The sequence below is a fragment of the Crassostrea angulata genome, chromosome 2, assembly GCF_025612915.1.
Source record: "Crassostrea angulata isolate pt1a10 chromosome 2, ASM2561291v2, whole genome shotgun sequence".
NCBI lineage: Eukaryota > Metazoa > Mollusca > Bivalvia > Ostreida > Ostreidae > Magallana > Magallana angulata.
The window spans coordinates 62,563,110-62,590,640 of record NC_069112.1 but is presented as its reverse complement, the minus strand read 5'-3'; the positions used below and the strand labels follow the sequence as shown (position 1 = coordinate 62,590,640).

General features: G+C 35.5%; 2 protein-coding genes and 1 pseudogene across 2 annotated transcripts; 2 read left to right on the top strand and 1 right to left on the bottom strand.

Moving 5' to 3' along the window:
- Positions 1-7,938: 7,938 nt before the first annotated feature.
- LOC128172796 (uncharacterized) lies at positions 7,939-8,384 on the bottom strand. Its single transcript, XM_052838542.1, has 2 exons — positions 8,185-8,384; positions 7,939-8,046 (listed from the first exon to the last, which is right to left on the bottom strand). Exons 1-2 carry the CDS (start codon positions 8,377-8,379, stop codon positions 7,939-7,941), a joined length of 303 nt encoding a protein of 100 aa, XP_052694502.1. The 5' UTR covers positions 8,380-8,384.
- Positions 8,385-13,089: 4,705 nt separating this feature from the next.
- On the top strand, positions 13,090-16,052 carry LOC128174638 (uncharacterized; annotated as a pseudogene).
- A 1,085-nt stretch (positions 16,053-17,137) lies between these two features.
- LOC128172702 (uncharacterized) lies at positions 17,138-17,985 on the top strand. The gene has a single exon (XM_052838468.1). It carries the CDS (start codon positions 17,167-17,169, stop codon positions 17,968-17,970), a length of 804 nt encoding a protein of 267 aa, XP_052694428.1. The 5' UTR covers positions 17,138-17,166; the 3' UTR covers positions 17,971-17,985.
- Positions 17,986-27,531: the final 9,546 nt, after the last annotated feature.

Below are 27,531 nucleotides of genomic sequence, written 5' to 3'. Positions count from 1 at the left end.
GTACCCTATATGCAAAATTTTGCAAAAAAATGACCAAGTTCAAAATCTGGTATTTTTTTCAAAAATTATCAAAAATCAAAATCCTAGCAATATGCACACCTCTGATATATGTACAATTTATCTGCAAAAGAACAACTTCCTATCTTGAGAACTGAAGGAGGAGTTATCCGTACAATGAGGTTACCCTATATGCAAAATTTTGCCAAAAAATGACTAAGTTCAAAACCTGGTATTTTTTCAAAAATTATCATAAATCAAAATCCTTGCAATATGCACACCTCTGATATATGTACAATTGATCTGCAAAAGAACAACTTCCTGTCTTGACAACTGAAGGAGGAGTTATCCGTACAATGAGGGTACCCTTTTGGCAGCCGCCCGCCCGCCCGCCATTTTCACCATTTTAATAACCCGGTTAAAAATGTAAAAGCTGACAGACAGACGGACGCCAAACAAAAAGTGATCAGAATAGCTGAGTTCACTCAAGCTTTCAGCTCATGTTCGCTAAAAAAAGGAACAATGAATTTTATTCACTTAAAATTGCTGTCACTTTTATGTTTCACTTTGTTAACTTTTTGAACTACCCGAAATTGCTGAAAACACAGTCCTGAGTAGCTCTTCCATAGAGAGTAAGTGTCTTTAGTAATCAAGGTATCAAAGAACTGACCCCATCAACTTTCACACCAGTGCGACATTGGCTGTACCACACATGCATTAATTAAGTAATGACTCCAGAAAAAATGTTCAATCCATAAACGATATTGTGTTCCTGAAATGTAGTGACTATCCATATCGGCAGATGATCATCAAGATTGTCATAATTTACCATGTCATATGATATCAATCACTTTCATAATTCGTGTGCTTGGAACTGTTTATTCCTTTGCAAGCTTTAGTAAGAAAAACAGCAACAATCAGATCACTGAGGTTTCATTCTTCATGGGATCTATGTCACCTTGTATGCATGTTTTCAGAATTCCCATAGCTCTCTTGAGAATCTCACCATTTGTCAAATATGCTAAATACTGAATTGAAAAAGAAATCATTTTTTAAAAATATCATGTTCATTTTATATTCTTATACATGTTCAATTATAAATGTGTTACTTAATGATGTGAAATGACAATCACATCAGGGTAAACAATATATACATGTACGTTTATTTATTTTAATTATTGGTGTGTGTGTGTTTCGGATTCCTCTAGAGGCCAAAAAGCTAGGGCTATAGTAGAGAAGGTAAATACTAAATAGGTAATTGGATATTGATTTTGTTACATTTACATGTATGTAAAGAAAATGTTTACCAATTACAGTAAGAATGAAAGAAAGAATTTTAATAAACATTCAGGAATTTCATACATCCGAACACGTTACCCTGGACGAAAAGACTTGTAAAAACGCGTTTTGAACAAAAAAAAATACGACAAACACTTCTCTGGCAAGATATATCCAATTAACGACGAAACAAGAAATACTGAAATCCATGCGCAGATATTTCGAAAATTCCTCGATAATTGTAGACCGTTTTTCTGTGTATGTTATAACATCGCACATGCGCAAACCACACACTGTGGCAGATCGAGCAATGTCAATTATCGCATGGATTTTAGAAACGGTGAGGTTTTGTAGGAACGTATGGAAACTTTGTTACTTTCTTGGATTTACTATCATTCAGCTACTGTGATGGATGTAGTGTCGCCGGGGTTTTCAAGAAGATGCAGACGTTATGCACTCTGTATGAATGACACACGTGTTCGATGTGCATGCGAAGTAAGGCAGCACTGTCTGTGCAAAATAATACGGATACCTTTGACATCCTTTCAAAGATTAAATATATTTTGTATTTCATTGATTATTGTTTTCTTTATTCTTTATTACTACATTTAACTACAATGTGTAGTTCATGCATTTAGAAGTCCGTGCAACGCGAATGCCTCGATCGGAAAGCAACCGACCGTAACTTTCTCAACCGGTATATATACCCCAGTGGCAGTAGAGGAGCGATCGAAACTAATATGGCGACCAAATGCTTTTATGAATTCACGTCAGCTTTAAGGTGCATTTTGGACGACAAGGATTGTTTTGCCATGTTACCACATAGTACGGGAAGAGTTTACCGTACCAGATTGCGATTCCGCAACAGAGAGCGGTGGGGAGAGAGCCAAAGAAGATATAGTAAAACACGCTTATAACGAAGTCCCAGGGACGGCCAATTTAACTTCGTTATAAGCGTAATTCGTTATATCCGTCAAGTTTACAACATGATATAGAGACTTGGTGAATGAAATTCACTTCGCTGTAAGCGTCAATTCATTATAAGCGTGATCGCTATAACCGTGTTTTACTGTAATCGTTTGCTGTCCGTTGATTGCCCTCATGAAAGACCAGGTGGAAAGGCTTTCAAAAATACCAAACATTCGAGCGGTATATAGAGGTAATAAGACATATGTTTGATAGATATCATAATGTGAACATAACTTGTAAACATGTAAAAAATAGGTTGAATAGAAATAATATTTTTCGCGACATACTGATTGGTCTAATGAGTTTGTAAATATTGATGAAAGTGTGGTAATTTTTCCCACTATTTTTAGTGCGGGGGCGAATTCATGGGGCACCGGATAAATACGCCCATGCGCATATATATAGAGAGATAGACAGAGATCGTCTGCAGGACGCACATTTTTGTAAATGCTTGTTGTCATACCTAGAAGTATATAAAAGATATTTAACGCCTACCTGGTAAGTTGTTGCTCATTCCTATCGGTTTCACCGATTATCTCGCCATCTTAGCGGTGGGATAAATGGCGCTGCGAGCAGGGTCAATTTTTATGTAAGTTGGGAAAATTGAAAATTCAATGCAACGCCGAGACAACGTGGTAGGCGCCATTTTGAAAAATAAATTTTATATGTGCTAAAAGTAGATTTTAACCTTAATTTCATTGTAGTAAGAATTCTACAAATTCTTGTAAGGTCAGCAAATGATGTACTAGTAAATTATGAATGGGGGAGAGGCTTTGACAGTTCTCCCCGCTATCTTTCGCACCTTATCGCTCACATCGTGGGACTTGGCAGATTTGGTTCCAATTACATTTTAGAATATAAACAGGCTAGGCATTTTCACATTAATCTCTGTTTTAAGTTTTAATTACCTCCATCCGTCCGTGGGAATTTGACATTTTATTTCTATTCAAAAGATATTGTATATTGTATAAGAAATTCTGTCGGTCTTTGTTCAACCTCGCATTGATACACTCATAGAATAAACTGATGCGAAATCATTCGATTGTGTGTAAGAATGATGGAAGCGTGAGATGGTGCGTTGACTGAACAAGGTCACAATCAAAGACAGTTTTCCTTTGCCACTAATAGAGGAATGTATGGATACTCTATCAGGAAACAAATGGTTTTCGAAGCTTGACGCTAATGCAGCTTACTGGCAAATTAAAATACATCCAGATGATATGAAGAAAACTGACTTCATCACGAAGTATGGACTTCTTGAATTTACGCGGATAGGGTTTGGTTTATGTAACGCCCCTGTAACATTTGCCAGAGCTATCAATTTAGTGTTGCACCGCATTAACTTGAAAATTGCTCTTGCATTCTTAGATGATGTGCTAGTGTTAGGCAAAACTGAACAAGAGCATTTAGACATTTTGCGCCAAGTTTTTGAGCGTTTCCGCAATTTTGGGTTAAAGTTCAAACCTCGCAAATGTGAGCTATTCCGCCCTATAGTAGAGTTTTTAGGGCGCACAGTAAGCAAATATGGTGTTGAGATGGGAGTTCAGTATTTAGAGGCAGTACGGGTATGGCCCATGCCAAAGGATGTCAAAGCAGTAGAAAGATTTGTCGGTTTTGCAAACTATCACAGGAGCTACATTCCTCATTTCTCTAAAATTCCAGCACCATTTTATGATTTGACTGGAAAGAAGGGGTTCCAGTGGGAAGCGGAACAACAAGAAGCATTTGATAAGCTGATTAGTTTACTGCTCAAGCCACCAGTGTTAGCAATACCAACAAGCGCAGGACATTTTATTCTTGACACAGACGCCTCAGATTTTGCTGTTGGCGGAGAGTTAAGTCAGATTCAAGATGGACAGGAGAGAACAATAGGCTATGAAAGCGCAGTTGCAGGAGGTGGTGAACAGGGTTTCACACTTTTTGGGGCTTGACAGCCCAAGTAGTGGACTGATTGTCGGGATAAGCCAAGGCAGAATCGGCCATGTGGCTCTTCTAGTCCATCCAAGATTGATGGTAATGGGGATTAACATTGCTGTTAAGAAGGGGAGATGGGATACCTATTTTTGTCGCTCTAGATCAGATATCTCTGTGTCGAAAGAGGAAATTCAGAAGCCAGAAGAGGAGGGTCACCGTGTGCCGGTGAAAGCGGAACTACCCGCTAGTGACCCCCCTCTGTTAGTGATCCACCTGAGTTGCCTGCATGGTCTTAAATAAATGGGGAATGAAAGATTCCCAATTTAATCATGCAGTCAATGCGGAAGCCCACACGTGCAAACGAGCTATACAGAAAAAGGGTTTTGCGTGACAATGATGCACCATTGTAATAAGTCAGTTTTTTGTTAAGATATATAGGGCACAAATGATGTTTCTTAAGTATGAACATATGATATAATAAAGGTGGTCTCATAAAGATGATGATTTGTCTCAGTGAGCTTTGTATTTGTAATCAGTGATCAACTATGTTTATAAAAGGGTTTTGTGTATAATGTCACCCCTTATAAAAATTGGAACCCAATGTAGAGGTGGTTATGATTGTTAATGTATTACAATTAGCATTCACTTAAACTGCTTGTTAGCTTTCAAAAACTTGTTTATCATATTTGAAATTAACCCATGTTTTTTTTTTCATCTGAAGTTTGTGTAATATAGCGCATTGCAAATATGTGCGATTTTTCTTCATCATGATGCATCAACATTGGGTTTTTTGTGTCACCCGACAAAAAAGTTTCTGTATTTTAGAAAATTAGTACTGTTAAACATGTTAAAGTAGAGATAAAAGAAAAATATATCTCGATGCTCTGATCGTATTTCTTTGATATGCTCATATATGCATGTTAAAGATTGAATTATAGCTAAGTTCTTTGTAAAACACATTACTGACAGTTTGTCAGGGAAGATAGCAAGTGTCAGGGTTAGGGGCCCGAATAGAGCCGACCTGTCCTTGAAACTTGTACATCTATAATATTAGCAGAAGTTATGTTTTCCTCCTTCATTGCCAATCATTTGTTAATCTTGATTCATTCTTGATTTACCCAAAGTAGGGACATATGATATTAAATATAAATCTAATTAGTGATTGAGAAAAATTGTTTGCCTTTTAATTTTGCATTGACAAGCAAAGAAGCGACTGGACTCATTTACACATTACATGTTCTTTTGTTTCTGTTCATTCTTCCTGCTGTTAATTTCTAAGCGTTTCCTCACCTCTAGAGGAGTTTTTCTGGCTGTTATTTTTGCTTCCTCTAGAGTTTTTGCATGCGATATGTGCAAGTGTGAAGCAAGATACTCCATTCTGAACGAAAATACCTCGCAGCCTCCGATAGGACATTTGCTCATACTCACGTCATCTTTGTGTTTCTGGTTCTTGTGTCTTTTCAGATTCCTTAAGTTAGCGAAAGTCACTGGACACTCGGTACAACGTACTATCCCTTTTTCATAACGTTATCAATGTAGTAATCTTCTTAACTTCTTGGTTTGTTTACTGATCTTCCCGTCCTCGTAATCTGATACTTTTTGCTTGTTGAGCCCGATCTTATTTTTGCGTCCTTGCCCGATTGAAATTCAGCGTTTGTGACCGACTCTAATTTGGCGCCTGCGCCGGATCCTAATTCAGTGTCGGTGGCCGGTTTAGGTTGTTCTGCTCTAATTTATTATTCTGCTGTTTTTCACTGTTTGCTATTTCTATTTTCAAAATTTGTTTTTGGTGCTACTTCTGAATCTTTGTTTTGGAAATCATTTAAATGAGGCAATTCTACCTGCTCTTCACTTTCGTTTTCTGGATAAAACCAATTTACTTTATTTTCCCCTCTATATGGTTTTAGATTATCTGCATGTACGACAATAGATGTCAAACTGTTCTTGTGCTGGATTTCATAAAGTATACTGCTTAATTCTTTTAGTCATAATCCACGGACCATTCCAATTTCTACTTTTTTCTGTTTTCTTCATAAAGCATTTATTTTCTGGTTTCTCCATACCATGTCTCCCACTTGATAATTTTTCTCTTTGACATTTAGATCATACTGTTGGTTTTGTCTTTCAGAAGATTTGTGTAGGCATTTACAAAATCATGTGTGTTAATTAGCCTGTTTTTTCAAATTTTTAGCATAATCTGTTCTAAGCTTGAACTTTTCTGTAATGTTTTCAGACAAAATATCTAAGGGTAACGTCATTTCTATGTTAAACACCATTTAGTGCGGTGTCACTCAAGTACTTAATGGGGTGTCGCGTTGCATGCATGGTGATATAGTCTAAATGAAGGTACCAGTCTTGCTGATTTGTTTTTATGCATTTAGACAGCATGTCTAAAATTATTTTATTCATTCGTTCAACCATGCCATCAGATTGTGGGTGGAACGGTGTTGTCCTAGTTTTGTTTATCTGTAAAGTTTGCATACTTCTGTGAAAAGCTCGCTTTCATATTGTCGTCCTTGATCGGAATGTATCACACTCGGTCAACAATAGCGTTTAACCCAAGCTCTAAATAATATATCAGCTACGGTCTCTGCAAGCATGTTTTCCATCGGGTAAGCTTCTGTAAGCTTCGTGAAGTAATCGCCGATTACTAAAATGTACCGATGCTTCCTGTCTGTCGTGGGAAAGGGTCCAGCAATATCTGTTGCGATTCTTTCAAACGGGCCCCCACATTGCATTTCTTCAATAAATGGCGCTTTCTGTAGGAGGGGTTTTTGCGCTCCTCACATATTTCGCATTTTTGTACATATTCTTTGGCATCATGTATCATTCCCCACTAGAAGAATGGACATAATTGTGATTTTCGATATTTTTTTAATACCGAGATGACCAGATATTTTTGATATATGCAGGTGCCACATTGTGGTTTTTACAACTGATTTAGGGGCACATATTCTCCATCTGCATGTATTGTCTTCCCATAAAATGCAAAGGAAACCATTTTTAATTTCCAGAATCTCCCATCTTGCAATCCAAATCCTTTAATTTCAAAATTTTCCCTAAAACGTTGTCATCCTCTTAGCGTGGCATAATGTCGTGAGACGAGTGAATACTGTCAATATTTATTGGCATGTATATGCAAGTATACACACACCTTAGAATACACAGGTCAAACTAAGACTTCGGAGAGGAGTCTGGTCTGTTCCATGTACATGTGGTCAGGGTCTGTATATCTATCTGTATTAATAGCACATTTCTCTGTTTGGTTTTAAAAAAAAACTATACGCAGCAGTGATCCTCATTAATCTGTCATATCCGTATTTGTATACCACCCTGGTATTCATTGACGAATCCATCTGATCTAACGTATGAAGAGATGGTGTCATTGACACATGTTAAAACCTGTTTACACACCAGTAAGCTTTATCATTGTTTTAAAACATATGACCTTTTTTTACACTTAAAGGTTTCCTTTAAATATTCCTTAATGAAAACAAAACAAGAAAGTTTTTGTTCAAAATGCTGTGATCTATTTCAAATGTAATAAACACAACACATATCCCTGGTCATCTGAAAAAGAAAATTGAAAAATTTAATCAGAATAATAGTATAGTGGAAGCATCAAATGAAATAAAATCAGAATAATTATTTTAAGCGAAGGTCCTATATGCCCCCCCCCCCCCCCCCCAAAAAAAAAAATAAATTGAAAAAAATAACCCAACAAAACTAACTTGGACACCAAATTATAAGTTGTAATATTAATGGTTTAGAGTACTTATTTTATGAGGACCTGGAGCGCGTGTTTGCGCTAGAAGGGGAGTTGTCCGTTTCCTCCACGTCGCTTGGTTGCCCACTTCTTCCTTTAGTTGTCATTTCCACCTCTTCGATCTAAAACAATATTCTATCATATATTCTGTGTTTTATAACCATAAATATTACATGTACCATTTCTACTGATATTTACACAATGTATGATCAAGTAAGATATATAACTATCTAATGAATTTTAATTAAAATATCATTCACCTTCAGGCCACCTCCGCTGAGGGCGGGTTGTGGAGAGATCCGGGACCGGGACCCCTCCTCCAGTCGACACTCTTCCTTGGAGCGCGGACGCCTCCGCACTGGCGCCCGGCACTGAACATTGTAGTGCCTGAGGAGTGCGCGCAGTGAGCACCCCAAAACCATTACCGCTACAAGGGTGAGCGCCGCCACACCCATGTTATAAGCTTCAGTTACTAAAATAATATCAAAATAAAACAATGTTTAGAGAGGGGAAAATGTTGGGGGGTTTTTTGTTGTGATTTAATAAAATGATATTGTAAATGCCTTCTTTTTATTTTTAATTTAAGAGTTAATTTATTATTTAAATGCTATTATTGTCTGACATGACTATTTCTTTATAAATAAATCACTATATATTCTGTATTCTCTAATATTGCCATTTCTCTGATTAATCACCCCCCGCCCCTTTTTTTTCTTTTTTTTATTTTACCAGAATACCTCACACATTTACTTACATGAATATGAACTACCGGATCATGCAACTTCACCTCATGCAATGCAAATGTAGTAATGATAAAAAAAAATAAAAAAAACAGTTTATAAATCATGCACTGTACGAAAAGAAAACATGCAATCAAACAATATAACTTTTACTTGTTGTAAAAAGTGTAATCTAAGAAATCGTTGCGAAAATTTTGAAACCAATTTATTTCATGGTATTAATACAGAAAAACAAATTCGTCAGAGATAATTTGTTTTGATTTCGCTTGATTTTATAAAGCCACACGCATGCTGATACAAAAGGAAATAATGTCAACAACCACAAGAAGTAAAGTTTGTCAAATTGTGTACTTTTTTACGGTATGTGTCGCTGTCTCTTTTTCGATGGGTCGTTGTACCTGGCTGGGTGGTATCTGTTATGTTCTCTGTCGACGGAGTATGTTCTACGTGATTACCAGTATTGATGTTGACGGAATGTGATATGTTAAAAATGTTAGTAATTAAAGTAGAAATGATGATAGTTTGCGTGTAATGTGCACTGTATGGCCGGAGAATGGTGGGTCGAGTAGACAGTGTACTGCTGTCTGCGGTGAGTGTATGATGTGATGTAGTGATGTCTGATGTCAAAGTATGCGGGGTACTGATATGGATTGTAAGCGTGGAATTAACGTTGGTAAATGGGGTCGCTGTGACAGTTTGAGGGTATGTACGTGTTGAAATTGTGTGTTGTACGGTCGACTGGTCCGACACATATTTGACTTAAGGAGGGTTGAACAGAGGAAGTATCTGCTAAAAATTGAATATCAAAAAACAAAAATCAATTTCTAGGTGTATCTGCACCCGAGAAAGTATTCAACAAATAAAAAATAAAACAAGATCAATAACTTCAGTCATGCACATACTTACACATTGCCGGCATCCTCGCGGTGGTTGCGTCGTCTATCGGGAGAAAAAAAAACACATTATTAACAATAGCTAATAACTTTAAAGATATGTGTATTTTCCGCTTCCCTTATTTTGAGCAAAAAAACTGTTTAAGGATTATTACCAGGGCACACAGGCCGTCCATTGACAAATCTGCAAGCCATTGCGAATGACAAAATGTGATGCGATCGGCAAATAATTGTGCTTATTTCTTGGATAAAAGTGACAGGGGGCGGCGATCCTGGGCACCATGCTTGGTGATTGGGCCTTTACTCCCGAATATGTACGATGCCTACTTATATAGGTATAGGCATCTTTCATGTACACATTTATGAGCAGAGGCCAATGCATGCAAGCACCAGTGCATTACATCGGCATAAGAAAAATTCGGTGATGTCCATACCAATTTTACTTTTACTCTAATCTCAGCAAGATTCGCCAAAACGGAAAAAAACGTGTGTCAAAACATTTCAGTCTCGACGAACTTAACCTCGCTGAGATTACCAAATACTTTTACTCTTTCAATGAATGTACATGTGGGTCAAACCTGGACAGATCGCTTCTGCTGGCGTCGAGTCATCTTCCTCCATCTGTGATGAGAATTATTCAGCTGTAATATCAAAATATATGATTGGTCTGCCCAAGAGAGCGTCAACGTTCGCATTATGTGACTCGACCATCCTTTATATGAGCTTTAGCAACTTTTATGTCTTTTGAGCGTTCAAAATTAAATCCACGTTTCCTCCGCATTGCCGAAAACCGAACCGATATTTATGTCGTAAAATAAGATTTTTGAGTTAAATTTACTTTTATTATCATTTATGTTCACGTTTTATTTTAAAAAGAAACTATAAAATCGTTTCCACAAAAAAAATTGTAGTTAAATACCTTAGAATTGAACAAACAGATTAAACGACTGCGAATTGGTTTACGTCATTCGGAGTTGCGCGGTAGATTCAAAATCGTGAGTCCCGTATTTCCGTAAGTTATAAAGCACATGCTAAGATTGATGTATGAATTTAATAATAAAAAAAAAAATCATTGGCAATTTTCTTTGTGCCATCACATTTTGTTCAAATTTAGAATAAAAAACTTTGAACTTTGGAGTGCTAATTTCAGCAATATATTGATACAATTTTGATATTGCTATGTACAAAAGCCAATGTTCAAACAGGTTTGAAAATGATTTGCAAATTAATTCCATCAAATTAATTAATTAATGCATAAAATTGAAATTGTTTAAAAAAATTATAATGCCAGAAAAAGGAGATTATTCCTTTCAAAATATCAAATTGGTTCCCAGCAACACTCAGTGGCAATGTCTGCATTTCCAGGGATTTCCTCCGATGGTCATGCCTGTATGAAAATCCCTGCACAACTTCGATGATACCATTGCTGGCATGCATCGCAGCAAAGCCAAAGGAGGCCTCTTCTCCCTTTCTTCCCACAAGTGGCACAAAGGTCCTTAAAAAAAGAAACCATATTTTACTAGTTTGGCACACTCTCATCTAAATCAGCATTTAAGGTGGATCCCTACTCAGACGCGTCATCAATGTAGCAGATATAATTTGCTTTAAAATTGAAAACGATATTTGTTCAGATTAACCCTTTTTTGCCCTAATTTTTAATGTTTAATTGATAATTCTGATAGAAGCAGTCAAGTGTAAATAATGTCTACAAGTATATAAATGTTTTGATCTGATTGAGTCCAAAAGTTGGAAATCGTGAATTTTTGTACTGAGATTTTAGTACGTTTGTGTTTATATATGCAGAGGAAAGGTACTGTTTATCCAAAAAATTAATTAGTACTCAAAACATGTAGTTTTGAAAGAAGAATTTTAGGGTTTATCAAAGCAAAGAAATAAAATGCTGTTTACTGATGTATTTTTAAATTGTGTTCGTGACACTTTTTAAGCTGCATTTGATAAGGGGGTATATGTGTTCTAAAGGCCGTAGAAAAAAAAGAAGCATGTGAAGTCCTATATTTGTTTTGCTTTTTAGTTGCAGTAGACATAAATCTAATATTTAAAAGTTTAAAAAATTGTGTTTAACCAAAAACATTTTAAGATAAGTTAAAAAATGTGAATTTAAGTAAAAATTATGAAATAGCATTTTTGTTACATTTTATTTTAAAATTTAATTTTAATAAATCAAATAATGATAATCACACCTATTATTACTTTCTTACATTATTAATGATTAATTAAAACATTTGAATCTTTGTTTTGCTTTGATATTTTTTTAATATGAGCCAAATAATGATTTTAGTTGAAATCATGTGATCGAAGAAGGGGGTATGCGTCTTCTGGAGACTCTAGTGATAAAAGTAAATTGTTAAGGCATGTATTTTGGGGCTTTTTTATTACATAAGGTATTATTCTTCTTGATTAATGAAAAAAAAAACTTACTTTAAACACAAAAATTCTGAGTAGTTGTAACATTGATTTTCTCCAAGGGTACATTGAATGTCCGAGATAATCAGCAGGAATAAGTGGCAAGCGAACGTGTGTACCAATGGCTTTGATAGGACGTAGATGAGTGACATTTTTTTCAGAATTAACTGTTTTAATATCAACTTTTTTTGATCATGTTTTTAAATAGGTATAAATTCCGAGAAATGACACGTGGTTACTCAATTAAGCAACATAAAAATTGGGATTTATTTCACAGATCTATTAAACATACGAGGGTTGTCCAAAAAGTTCGTGGACACATGTGATTTCATTCTAAATAACGACGCTATATTTAGAAAAGTATTAAAATATTTTAATATAGACTATAATTATGCATGTGTATAAAATTCAGAACAATGTACATTCTCATAATGTAGTTATCACTACCAACACATTGCCTGTACAGGCGGCACGGCCCAGTCTGACGGTTACACTACGTTTTTATAACGTCGTATGTAGCGCGTTGGTTTCTGTTACTTTTCAACGTAGTCACCTTTGCACTGCAAACACTTCTCACACCTTCTTAGCCATGAATCGAACACATCCGAATACCATTTACTGTCGATTTTAGATACAATGGTTCGAGTAGCATATTTAAGTTCATCAGAATTCTCAAATCTTACTCCTCTTAGCTGTGATTTGATGAAAGGAAAAATTGCAAAATCCATCGGAGCAAGATCCGGACTGTATGGCGGGTGTTCAAGAAGATTGAATCCTAGGAGTTCGATTTCCAGACACGTGGAAGCTGCCGTATGTGCAGGTGCATTATCTTGGTGTAGGATGATATTTCGAAGGTCCACAGCCATGGCAGGGCGTTTTTTCTTAATTGCCTAAACTAAGTCGCGGCGTAACACCTGTAATAAATAAAAGCAATGTTTCGTTTGGTACACGGTATGGCTTTAAAATATGTGGGTTTATTAATATATAGTAATTAAATAAATCAAAATTAAGATTAGAATGTCCGGGTATTAAATTTATCAATTACGTTATGCTAAATGTAGCGAAATGGACGTTTTTAAATCTGTAATTACAATTTAAATGTGATGAAATGGGTAGTTCTCTACCCTGGAGTAGTATGCAGCATTCACCGTCTGACCGGAGGGTACAGCGTGGACCAAAATCATTCCGTGCCGATCAGCAAAGAATATGTACATTTGTTTACCCACGGATTTCGCAACATTTGCCTTTTTCGGTGCTGGTGAACCCCGGTGTTTCCAAATGCTGGATTCTGTTTTTGTTTCTGGATCAAAATGATGCAGCCAAGTCTCGTCCGTAGTAATGATTCTGTCAAGCCACTTCTCTCCTCCTCTTTTGAAATTCTGCATGTAAGCCTTACTTGTCTGCAGTCGTCTTTTTTTGTGCTTATCGGATAAAAGTCTGGGCACCCATCTTGCGCAAACACGACTCATACAAAAGTCTTCAGTGAGGATATTAAAAACCGAAGATTTGCTAACATCACTTATTGACGCGACTTCTCTTAACGTCAGACGTCTGTCCTTCATGACAATGTCATGAATGCGGGATTTCGTTTTATCGTCACAAAGCAAAGGCCTTCCACTTCTTTCAGCGTCTTTTAAATCGCAAACTCCATCCGAAAATCGTTTGTGCCACTTGTAGACTAGTGATCTTGATATGTGTCAATGCCTTTTTGTGTTCTCCATCATTTGTTTCGTTTCGATAGGTGTTTTCCCCGAGTCTACGCAGAATTTAATGATGGCGCGCTGTTCCATGCGATCCGCCGACGTCGCTTTTTCTGGCGTTTTCAAAGACATGTTCTTGCCGTAAACTCCTTGAAATATCCTCTGCTCAACTAAAAACGGCTTTAAATGACGTATGAAAATGACGTTCACAATTCTGACTACGTCACAGTTGAATATTTTGACGTTTTTACCCGTATTAAAAATACTGTTAATATTCTTATCTGAAAACTCAATCTCAAAGTTTGGACAATTTTGACAATGGGCCGTTCGTGCTTTTCGAGACACTTTAATACAGTAAAATTTAAGTTTAATTTTAATTAAAACATTCAAAACTACTTTAATCTGATTTGGAATTTTATGACAAATATGTTGGTATACAATATGCATATATAAACCCGTTTAAAATGACAAAAACGCGATTGTCCACGAACTTTTTGGGCAGCCCTCGTACATGTATCTGTAATGGCTGCGTATACGGTAATACGTTAATGAATAGCTCTAACTGCTGAGTAAACAGTTTCTATTGACTTTAAATAGCTTATCAACGGAGAATATCACAGCTTCTCTACAATCCAGTTTGAAAGAAAATATCTTGAACTGTTCTCAAAGATCTAAAAAAAAAAAAGCTATCCAAACTTTCATCAACTAAGACTGGTTCATGTCTAAGAAGAACATCAAGTGATGATTTGGCCACAGTGAACTTGAAACATGGAATTTAGAGTTCCAACTGTTCTCTCCTGTCCTATTCAAGATTATTTCTGGTGTCTTTGACGATCAAAAATCTGTAGCCGTTGCTGTGATTTCTGCTATTATTCAGAAACAGAAAAACATGCACATGTCTGCATTTCATCATGCAGTATCTCAACTTTTATATAATGGTGGTGCAACAGATGAGGTATTTACTAATAAAATTGTATTATTATTTGTTACAGAATATTTGTGAAATGAGTTAAGAATTACATTATTATAAATTATATCAGATATTTAAAGTGCATGACATCCTGCTTTGTAACGTTGGAAAGCAAAGTGAGTTTTGGTATAATTTGCTATATTTTGATTGCATGTATTATCTTCAGTGCATGTTTATGTTTCTTGTCAATTATTTGAAATTAATATTTCAGTGCATAAATCTTCTGAACAAGCTTGGTCTTTGTGTGTCATCATCTGCTGCTGCAAAGAAGAAGACAGACTTCATAGCAAAACAAACTGATCATATTTAGAAACTTGTCATATCAGAGAAATACAGGCGAGGATAGAGTACCATCTGATATAATAGGAAATAATTAGGGAAGAGCCCCTCACATATGAGCAAAGATAAGCAACGGCAAAGCTGGCATTGGTTCTTGTTGGTTGGTTTGAAACGGAGAGTTACAAACTTAGATTTAAGTATAAAAGTTCCTGTGACACCTATTTCAGCAGTTGAGAACAGCATCTTTATTCCCATTGTCACAGATTGCCAGTCTCTGGAGAGTAACTTTACTCATCATATCATGAAGGTTATGGTGAAATATTTCCCTTGCTTTCAAAAATATGAACCTTACATTCCAAAATGTATTTAACATCCTCACATGCAAGAACTGTCAACAAAATCTGACTTTGTGATATTAGATTTACTAGACAAAAGTGAGAATAAGAACGAGGACATGATCAGTATATTAGAGCATATCAACCGTAATTACATCCCCCATACAGCTGAGGAACATCCTTCTGTCATCAGAAAAAAAGTATTTGGGGGGGGGGGGTGTTCTCACCAATGAAAGAGCCTATACTGCACAGTTAGCAATGCTAAATGGAGCAACAGATTTTGAACAAATAGCTGGTGTAATACATAGACCAGAAGGACTACATAGAATGATTAATCTATGTCTGGTAAGTTATCGACCATGTTGAAGTTTGTCTTGAAGTTACAGTTCAAAGTTTCAAATGTCAGGTAGACAACTTACTGTTTGTTTTATTTATTCCTTTTACAGTGTCCCTTTAGAGCTACATGTATTTCATCAAGCTAAATATCCATTGTGTATAAATAAATTAAAGTATGAAAAATTATAAACTGGGTAAATATGATTACATTCTTAAATTAGCCATTACTGTATGTTCTTTGAAGTTCAGTGGATAGGTCTGGGATGTTGTTATGATGAAATACATCTACATGTAGTTACATCAACAGTTGTTATTTTATTCATCTATAGTGCAGTAGTTACAAGTTTTAGAGGGAATAAAGCTTCTAGACACATATTTTCTTGCATACGTTTTGGTGTTTTGCATTTGTATTTGGTTTTACTGTTATTCTTGATGCATGTTATATATTCATTGAATTTTATTGCATGATGTGTATAAATATTATGTGTAAAGATACATTATGAAGTAAACATGCTTGTGCAAGACATTTTACAGTTAAAAATTGTATTAGACTGGTTTTCAGCATAAAAGCTTTATATATATACATTATATTTTGTGATTATAAAAGTAACAAATTTCAAAATTATACACTGTACACAAAAATGTGATTATGAAACAATTTCCATTGAAAAACTAACATTTAATTGTTCCATGCAGATTTTCTACCAGCATTTCTACAAGGCTTCATCTAGTTATTCTACAAATGACCATGGAACTCTTTCCCAACTTAGAAACAGTGTTCACAGAGTTGATGTCCAGGGATCAGACAGAGTTTTTGATAGCTACAGGTAAACCAATTGGCTACTACATTATTAGTACATGTATTACAAAATCTAGGATTTAAAATTATTTTTTTAAAATTAGCTTTCATCACGTTCATTGGAATATTTCATCTCAAATTTGTTATTGCAAGTTATTAACAAAACACCTGTATGTATCCATGACTTTAGATTTCAAATAAAAAGCTCAGTCAAAATATACCAAGCTTCAATTACAATTGCGTGTACTCTTCAACTTCAGATGAATATCATCCTGTTTCATTGATTTTAACTAATCAATTTTCTGAAAGCAATTCAATTTCTCTCTCATTAACTTTTTGTAATATTTAAAAACTCAAGACACTATGAGGATCTTATGTTTGTTCTTAAGGCCCACTCAGCTTTCATTGACGATTGCTTTGATGCTTTCATAGTGGGAGCTTGCATACATCATTTGGGCATGGAAGACATCGGATCTGAACCAAAGTCCAATCAGGTTCTCTTTGAGGCAGTCTCATCTGAAGACACGGTGCAATTCATTGCAAATATTGCTTCAGAAATACAGAGGAAGTATATCAATCTGGAAAATGGTATGTATATATATGGTACATGCTTTTTCTATAAAGTGAAGAATTAGAATCCTGTATGATGAAATGCATGTAATCTTTTACGGTAATAGGAATTGATATAAAGTGACATGGTTTATAATTAATCAAATTTTTCCCCTTAGAACTGCACACCTTGGAACACACTTCTGAAGAACTTGATATGCAGGAGCAGAAAATCAAGGACATGTTTGATGCAGGTGAAGGAAAATACTCATGTGTTGAATGTCGGCGACCTTACAAGACACTTGGACATTTGAAAAATCACCTTGTAAGAGAAAACGAGTGGCAGCTGTATCAACAGAACCAAGATGCTGGTGAAAATCTTGATCGAGTCGCCCTTTATAGGGCATCATTTATGAAATGCGCTCTTTTACTTAGAGACACTAGTGATGCCTATCAACTCGGAGATGGTAATAGAATTATGAACAATTCTAAATTTCAAATGCTTCTCTCAGGGATCGGACATCACACAAAATACCAATTATGGCTATTCAGATTTTTAGCAAATTATCACTGCTTGCTTAGTCCGAGAGAAGCGTACGAGTACAAAGGGAACTGCACTACCAACTTAAAAGGAGGAGCAGGTCATAACATTCCCAATGATAATTTGGTAGAGATTTTAGTTTTTCGCCTTAAAGCAAAGCTGCAATCCCAAGGATCCAATGTAACTTATGAAAGTGCCCGAAAAACAGCATTAACTCTCCAAATTCAGGATGAGATTAGGGAAAATTTAATTGAAAAGTCTGGCCTGAAAAAATCTGGCACCACTCGCCCAGCCCGTACCAACAACGACATTGTTCTTATGGTGAATGAGATGTCTGCTGGAAATGTGTTCAGTTATATTCCAGGGAGAAAATATAAAAATTTTAAAACTTTTTGTGACATGTTTTCAAGAATAAACGTAGTAGATTTGCACAAGTGGTTATGTAAACAAAAAGAGAGACTGTCTTTCGAAACCATATGAGGATATGTCATGTAAGCACGCAATTAAAGAAATGAAATCTAGTGTTTATATTGTTTAATTTTTTTTTAAATATTTGGAGGATATACATGTTCATTAATTATAAAACTCGCAATCTCTTCTTTTTCATAATAAAAAGCATACACGTTCAGAGAGGAACTAAAAAATTTTTTCATCATCAGTATCTATGACATTGTACATATCATCGCCAAATATTTCATTTATAACATTTGAAATTTGATCTGCAACATCATATGACCAAATTGGACAGTTTTATAAAATGTTTTCAGGTGTAAAAATGTTTTCTACATGCTGAACTACATAATAATTGACATCATCAGATAGACCATGTATAAAGTCTGATTTCACAAGTGTTGAAAAGTTGGACAGTTTGAATTTTAATGCATCCAATTTCTGTCTTAAAAGAACCCTTTCTGATGAATTACCATCTCGGCTCATTTGATCAGGTGGATCTTCTTGCAATTCAAACAGAAGTGCAGGATGAGTGTTGGGACTATCATTTAGTTCACATTTGCAAAGTTTTTCACAAATATCACAGCACATGTGCATTGGATCAACTTTTTCAACTTTGCTTCCATATGAAGCGCGTAAAATGTCACGTCTACACTACGAGTCTTTTGCTACTAGCACAACTTCCTCTTCTACTTGTTTTAATTGTCCCTTATGGCATTTATACATAATTAGTTCATGTGATGGTTCACCGTCCCTTCCTGCTCTACCCATCTGCTGAACCAGAGTGTCCATCTCTCTTTCGGAAGGCCATAGTGAATAACATTATGAACCTCATGGAAATTTACACCCATCCCAGCTGAGATCGTACAAATTAAGATTCGAATTTTGCCTTCTTTGATCATATCAGATCTAATTTGTTGAAAGGTAAACTCTCGTAGATAATCGACTCTCCACTACCTGTTTTTAATCCTACAAAAACATCTTTACCGTTACATATTGCTTTTATTCCATTGACTTGATTTTCTCTAAGAGACGGCACGTTAAATGTTGTTTCGATCTCCTTTCTCTTTTCCTCTGTCAAATCCATTTTTGTAAACAGTGCGTTATATGTTACGCGCAATTTGATTGGCTAAAATTTTTACTCGCAAGGAACAGTGACTCGTAAAACTCGCTAGATGGCAGCAATGGACTTGCTAAATCTGCCAAGGGGGAGATGAGAAAAACGAATCGGACACTTGGCTAGCGGAGATGAGTTTTGCTTGTCATTATATGCAAATATGGCACAGCTGTGCTTAGCGCAACTGATTTTATTTAACCGACGTAGAAGTGGGGAAGCTAGACGTATCAAACTGCAAGAATTTTCTGATGCTGAAGAGGAATTTTCTGATGCTGAGGAGGAAATTGAAAACCTCAGAAAGTAGTTTTAAGCACACTAAAAGAATTTGAGAAGCTGTGAAATACTTATACTAGATTTGAAATTGAGGGGAAAAGGAGAGAAAAATTGTTATCTTGCTTATGGATGAGATGGTAAAGAAAATGAAAATCCTTTAAAGCAGAGACAAAATACGGAGGTTTCTGGAGACTGTCTAAGTAGGTTTGAAAAAGAGGCAGGTGTGCCAAATTCTACGGCAATTACCTTTACCAGACTAAGGAAACAACTCGCAACTCTTGCGCAACCTGACTTAACCATTGCAGGATATCTTGGCCACTTTTCAGGGGCACGACACTAGTGTCCATCGACAGTTTTTTAGGTCACCTGAGTCACTCAGGTGACCTATTGCAATCACCTGCACGTTCTTCCTGATATTATCAGTTTCGTTAGTTCAATTCTCTAATTTTATTATACAGACACGGCTTCTGAGGTCCCGAATATCGAACACTGAGTAGTGTTGTGTACAGGAATGGAGTGACCTGTGAAGTTCAGTGTACCAGTGTCCTTACGACGACTATCAGTCCATGAATTTGTTTGAAATTTCGTGTAATATAAATTGTGAAAACGCTACTTTTGGTGTTTTATTTTATAAATTCTGGAGGTGTTTTGAAGCCTGTCGTCGTGCGCCGTGCGTTAACAATTTTACATTTTTAACTTCTTCTTAAAAGCTACCGGGCCAGTCGTTACCATTGTTGGTGTGAAGCATCCTTATGGTGAGAAAAATCTATATTGTGAATTTCATAGCTCTATCACCCCTGGGATGCCACGGGCGGGGCCAAATATGCACAAAAAAATTCCAAATTTTCAAAAATCTTCTTCTCTACTCCAACGCATGTGAGGAAAAAACTGGTTGATGGTTATGATGTCCATAAAAATCTCTACCAAAATTGTGAAATGTATGCCACCTGGGTCAGGGGTTCTGGCTCAAGGGTGGGGCCAATATGGCCGTATAGTAAAAATGTATTAAATCTTAGAAAATCTTCTTCTCTACTACCATATATATTTTTTACAAACTAAATGCATGGTTATGATGTCCATGAAGCCCTCTACCTTAATTGTGAAATTCATGACCGCTGGGTCAGGGGTTCAGGCTCTAGGGTGCGGCCAATATGGCCGTATAGTAAAAATGCATTAAATCTTTGAAAAGTTCTTCTCTACTCCCATATATATTTGTTAAAAACTAAATGCATGGTTATGATGTCCATGAAGCCATCTACCTTAATTGTGAAATTCATGACCCCTTTATTAGGTGTTCAGGCTCTAAGGTGGTGCAAATATGGCCATATAGTAAAAAAAATTTAAATCTTAAATAATTTTCTTCTCTACTTCCACAGATGTGGGCAAAAAACTGAATACATGGTTAAGATATCCACAATCTCCTTTACCTAAATTGTAAAATTCATGGCCCCTGGGTCAGAGGTTCAGGACATAAAGGGGGGGGGGGGGGGTCGCAATATGGCAATATAGTGTTAATGCATATAATGTTTAAAAATTTTCTTCTCTTTTCACATCTGTATAAAAAACTTACTAATAATTATGTTTACCAGGAAGTCCTCTACTTCATGTCCCCTCAAGTATGGGTTTTGACTCTAGGGCAGTGACCAAATTGATGTATAGATGTTAATGCATATAACGTTAAAAAATTATCTTTACTCCCACACATCTGAAAGGAAAACTGAATTCATGATTTTGTAGACCAGATCTTTTAGTTTTTCACCAAAATTATAGGTTTCACAGTTCTTTTGAAATGTGGTCGTCATTATAAATTTATAATTTTTCTACTCCAATATGAAACATAATTAATTAGATGCATATATGAGACTCCATGACAAGTTTGTGTATGGTATAAATGCTACTCAGGTGACCGTTAAGGCCGATTGGCCTCTTGTTTTAGATTACCAGAGGATACAAGCTGTTTAAAGGTGGATTATATAACGGTTAAAAAAATGTTAAATTAATTGACATTACTCTTCATTGTTCACACATTTTTTACATTTAGGTTATAAATCCGTGTCTTTATCGCCCCTCTCTTACCCCCTGCTGATTCTACACTGACCATTAACTGTGTGCAGTGCATTGATTCCTTGTCGTAGTGATATTATAATGTGCCCTGTGTCGTTAGGAGCGGACACTTAGTAAAAATAGCGCGACAGAAGTTGAGTTCAATCAGTTAGTTACTCACTCTAACTTACTTACGTACACTACCTCTAATGTAACGGAGATCCGTGTTGGCTCAAGGTTTGTATTTTGACCATTATACACAAACTAAATCATTAATGCTCGTCTTTTTCCCTATTATGATTATATTACTCAGAACATAATTCTACCGAAAATAATCTGGAATTGCATAGTTTTAATTCATATTGAGCCTTGTGGCCTTTGACAAGGTCATTGGTCCAATCTCCTCTGTTTCCAGTTCAATCAGATCCTTTTTTTCAAACTGCGAGGAGTCCAGGATTTCTTCCTAACTTTAACTGTAGCACCTATTTCACCAGACTCAATTTTAAGCATATTCAGAGAGATTGACTCAAAAGGGACTTGATCTTTATCATTTTAAAGTTGCAACAGCAGCTGCAGCGGGGGTTAAAGTAGAGTTAAACGCATTAATTTCAGAATCCGATTCTGAAAAAAAGGGAAGGTGACTGTTAGGGGGCTGTACCAACTAAAGAGACAGATGAACGATATGATGCGGGGGTCAAGGTTGGTGCAGGCGAAGGTGTATACACTGGATTCATGTGAAGTGGCAAGCGGTAGTGCTACTGTTGTCGCCTTAACTGTCTCAGGAAATAACACAACACCAAAATGACGATGATGGTCTCCAGCACAGCTATAAAAAATGTTCATAAATTGTTAACATACATAGTGTTTTGGGGTTCAAGATATTCATTATGACATAAAAGACTTGGAATGGACTCATAGTCACCATCTAAATAATTCATTTCATCAAATGAAAAACTATCTAAACTATTCTCCAATGATTGAGTTATTTTATGATAAACACCCGTCATTTCAATTGATTTCTCTCAATTTTTCTTTTCGATATCATATTTTCCCTTACGTTTGTATCTAATAACAGATACATATAAAACAAAAGGAAGAACAGATACAGGTATTAAAAATATAAATAAACATATTTTTAAAAATCAAAACAATTGTTTGCGTTACTTATGTTCTTTATACCCAATGTAGTAGTTGATGCCTCCTCCTCTGTGGATTCCTTCTCAGATTTTGTCAAAGGCTCTGCAATAGTGTTCTGTTGGGATTAGTAGGTCCTTCCCCTTGTAAATAGAACCGCAGCAGTGGTCTGACTGGTCTCTATCTCCGATGGTATAGCTTTAGTGGCAGATACCCCCCTTTGTAGGTACATGTATCACTGCATATACACAATGCCATCCTCATTGAGTATAAACAATATCACTATTATTGCCAGTACACAATATCACTATCATTGCCAGTACACAATGTCATAATCATTGGCAGTACACAATGTCAATATCATAAAACAAAAAAACATTCCCGTAATATTGGGAATGATCGGCGGAATGCCTCTCTTTATTGTACTTTCGACAAAGTACAGATGATTTTCTTTCATACTTTCTACGCTTGATCCCAGCTTCCTCTTCCTGTTGCTTCCTCTTGTGGTATCTGTGGGCAGAATATGATGTTGGCAAGGGGGAATTTGGTTGGGTGGATGTCCCTGATAACATGTAGAATTGGTGAAGAGAATGGCTGCAGTGATGGAGTTGGTTGACTTTAAAGCTGTAGGAGTAATGGGAGCAGATGCTGCAGAGTTGGAGAAAATGTCGGGGGAATGAATAATAAAGGATGACATGGAAGCTGAACTGAAGGCTGATCAACAGGTGATCCTACAGTCTCTTGCTTGGAAGGAGTTGATGCAGGTACTGGTGGTTTGGTTTTCACTCTTCTTTTCAGTTTGACTGTACCTGCTGTGTTTGGTGGCAGACTGAATTCGTGGACGTCTCCTTTGTTTTTTGTGGGGAGATTTGAGAGCTTCTGAAGTAGAGGTGGCAAACTTGTAGCCGCTGTCACAGGGGGCTTTGGTGGAGCTGTTCCCTGTTCAAGAACATGTCTATCTTGTTTTTTCCCACGACGATTAAACCAGAAGAAAATAAAAATGTATTAATAAAGATCAGAAGGCGCAAAATCAAATCCATTGATCATCTGAGCAACAATAGTTCAGTAAAACAAACTATCTAGACATCTTCGAGATGCTGACCATTTCAAAAGACACTGCTAAAATAATTGAAAATAGGATAGAAGCAAAGTAGTTTGCTTTGACACTTCAAGTTAACGCAGTGCAGATAAGGCTACACGTCGCTCTGATATGCTAATGAAGGGATAATAAGATATGACGTCATAATACATGCCCGGCATCAGTATTTCCATATATGGAAAATACACCGCAAACAGTAGTTTGATTGATTAAATACTTCATGGGAAAACCTATAACAACGAATTACACATATGTGTATATAGAAATTTACAACAACGAGAATATACGAAGAATTTCTATATCACATCTGTCGTATGGGTCTGAATCTGCGTCCAGAAAGCGCTTGTCAGACGCTGTAATTGATGTAAACACGTGTAACTGAAGTTCCCAATGGTAACGATCTTTTGATGATTTATCAGGTATGTAGAATAGATAAACAGTGCATTAATAATAAACCAGATAACAAAGTAACTATTTTACTGTGTTTTTATACAGTGGATGAATTTCTGATCAATTTATTGTGTTGTTTCGTTCAAAACATGAGAAGAGACTGCATTGTTTACATTTATACTGTACAATGTACATGTAGAAATTTATTGTTAGTGCATTTCAAATGCATTTTATCTAGTCTGAAATTGAGTATTTGATTATACATTTTGCATCAAAATACTCAGAAAGACTTGCTTATTAATAAACCAGCAAAAATCCATTTTCCTAAATGTTGTCACGAAGGTCCCTTTTCGCTTGACGCAACTCACATGTTATAGATGATATGACGTCATGGTTGATTTTGGCACAAAAAAGATTTATTGTATAATTAGCTTATCTAGTGAAACGGTAAAGAGTTTACCTCATGTTCATAATAAATATATGCATAATATGTATACATTTTCAGCTGAAAGCAGTCCTAGAAAACGATATAAAGAAAAAGGTAGGAACATTTAGTAATGTAAACAGGCATGCCCCTGATATGTTATAGCGATGTTGAGTTGTCTCACCACTGTAATGTCGCAAGAGGTTGCTTGTTAAATTATAGAAAATAACCTTAATCATATTAAAAATAATCTATTGATAATTTGGATAATTATCAAGTTTTTTTTTAAAATGGAGGGGTGGGGTGGTTATTTATGAACTCTTCTGTTTCTTGAGGTAATATCCGGTTCACTGAATGGATGTTGACCTCATCTAGGTAAATGTCTTGTAATTTATAGCATTTTATTTTGAATTTCAATAGCATAACTTGAACATTCTTTCTATATATGTATTATAATAATACTATATGTATTATGTAGTGGGAATTTTGAATATTTTTTTGGTTCGGTGTGTAGTGAATGAACAAGGCCAGTATGCATGGTATCATGGTATGTGGTCAGAAATAAAATCATGCATCACTTGTATCATTTTATTACTTCTAACAAATAAGTTCTGTAAACTAGTGTCAAGTAATGTTTGTACATTTTTGTGTATTATTACAATCGGGTTCGTTATCGAGTTTTGGCTGTTCAATATTACATCTCTTTGGTTTAATTCGGGGTACAGAAGACGGTAAGTAATATAATATTGTGCATTACAGGGCATTGTTTTCTCAAATTTCTACCAGCAAATACTTAATGGAGTTGGCGAATTTGCTCGAGACAAATTAACGAGTATTATTTTTTCGACTTTGTATTTTATTTGAATATCAACTGCATAGTTTAAATTTCCTCTGTTCTTTTATCTCTTATTATTATATAGGCCTAGTATAACATGTCAAATATTTTCTAAACATCTAAATATAAAGTACTGCTCCGTGTAAGAGTCAGGCCCTATGCAGGCATTGCACACATTAAATTTTAAATTTGTTAATTTCTGTTCAATTGTCTTTCAAATTAAACCTCTTTAACTTTATGAAATAAAAAAAAATCATTTCTTTGGTATATTGTGATATTCACCCCCAAGGTAAATAATGGGTTTGATTAAATTTCTACAGAATATCATTAAAATTCACCCATTTTAAATTAATGATATTTACAAAAAAGCATTCAAAGAAATTGCTTTTCATGTTAAAATATTTTTATTTTATTTTTTGCTTTCATGAAGAATTATAACTAATTTGTGTTTTTTCCATGCTAGTAAAGGATGGCCCAGATGGTATATTTGCTGAATCCATCAGGCAATACTTATTCAGAAAAACTGAATGAATTTGGCATCAGTTTTTGAGATGATGTAAGGGGTGTTTCAGACAAAGACTCCAGGTAAAGTGATCTCTAAGTGTAAATTACTCTGCTCATTAGGCAACACAAGAATATGTAGGTCTGTGTGCTGTGATAAAAAGAAATGAATGTATCCAAGTTTAATTAAATTGTAAAATATATTATTTTTATTAGGTTGAAGTTCCCATAGAAGACAACAGAGAACATACAACAGACTCTCTCAAAAACCAAAAAGCTTCATGTACTGATGCTGTATGTAAAACTCATGTCTTGCAGTCAATATTTTGTTAATTTAAAGTGTTTTGAACCTTTCAAGTTGTATTCAACATGTATGGTATTTAAAACCACATAATCAGTGATCTCATATGTACAGAACAATATGTACCACATCAAGAAAAGTAAAGGGATAAAATTTTGCATTTATAGAGGCTGTTTCAGAATAATTTCAAATTGTAAATTTTGCCAATGATGAAATTTGAATCAGAAAGTTCTGCATGATCATTAAGACAGGCATTTAAAATTGCTTCATGCAGCTCTGACTGTAGAGTATTGAAAAGCCTAAAAAAAGATATTAATTTCATTATTTGGCTTTTATTTAATGAATTATCAAATGAACATTGCTATAACATTTCCATCATGTCTTTTTCTCAGCCTTTGAATGAAACAAATGATGAAGCATGGACTTGCCGACTCCGTACAAGACAGACGGATACTTTCATTTATGAAGACTTAGTAAGTGTTGAATGAATTGAATGAATTTCATGTAAACGCCAAAAAATCTGAAGAAATACTGTAGTTATACCTCTTCACATACATTTTCATTAGGAGAGGCAGTCAGACTGTAAAGTGCATCTATTAAAATTGTAAATGTCATTAGAGTGAAAACCTTCTCTACACCCATATAAAGAGATTGAAGGAAGTAGTGTCCATGAAAAAGAACCAAAACTGTAATATGTGCTCAAGTGGGTTATGTGGATCACATGTCTAACAAATATATATTGCAAAAACTAAAATTTGCTGTCTTCAAAGTACATGTACATGCATAATATGCATGTATACATTGTAGTACATGTAGCTGTAATTTATTAATGTACATAACTTTTGATTTTGTAACAGAGTGATAGTCAAAGCAGCGCAGTTTGCAGCCAAAGTTCTAACTGGAGTCAGGAAGAGGAGGCACTTCCCCTTCATGAAATTCAGTTGGCTGATGTTAATGCAGCCATCAACATCATAAGCCAAGGTCAAATTTGTCCTCTTCGCTCAAGACTAGACACAGACATGGTGGATGTTAAAGAACGAACTTTAAGGTGACTTAATTTCACTAATGTCCTAGGATTTAACTTTTTTTCTTGGATGAAAATAATACGAGACCATCATTGTTTCCATGCACAACAAAATTTGTTTATTATAACCCCTGCAAACAATACCGGAGAGGGGTTATAGGAATTACCTTGTCCGTCTGTCTTTGCCGGGCTTTAACTTTGTAATGGATATTCAGTTATATATCATACTTGGGATAAAGAATTGTTTATAACCTGAGGCTGTGTAATGAGTATGCCCCAAGACCATTCTAAAAGTTCAAGGTTATTTGCAAAAAATATACTGTCTACAACTTAGAAGTTGATACTTGACACGAAGATAGCTAATGACTTTAGGGTTGTCATAATCTAAGCAAAGGTCATTTTGACAATTTCAAGGTTACAGGCAGAAAAAAGTGTTAAATTTGTGTTTGA

What these genes read in the sequence shown, in the direction of transcription:
- LOC128172796 (XM_052838542.1), bottom strand. Translation starts at nt 8,379, where the DNA reads ATGGGTGTGGCGGCGCTCACCCTTGTAGCGGTAATGGTTTTGGGGTGC. An exon ending in TCAGCGGAGGTGGCCTGAAG is followed by an intron (nt 8,047 to 8,184) that starts GTGAATGATATT and finishes ATATTGTTTTAG; the next exon opens with ATCGAAGAGGTGGAAATGAC.
- LOC128172702 (XM_052838468.1), top strand. Translation starts at nt 17,167, where the DNA reads ATGCAGGAGCAGAAAATCAAGGACATGTTTGATGCAGGTGAAGGAAAA.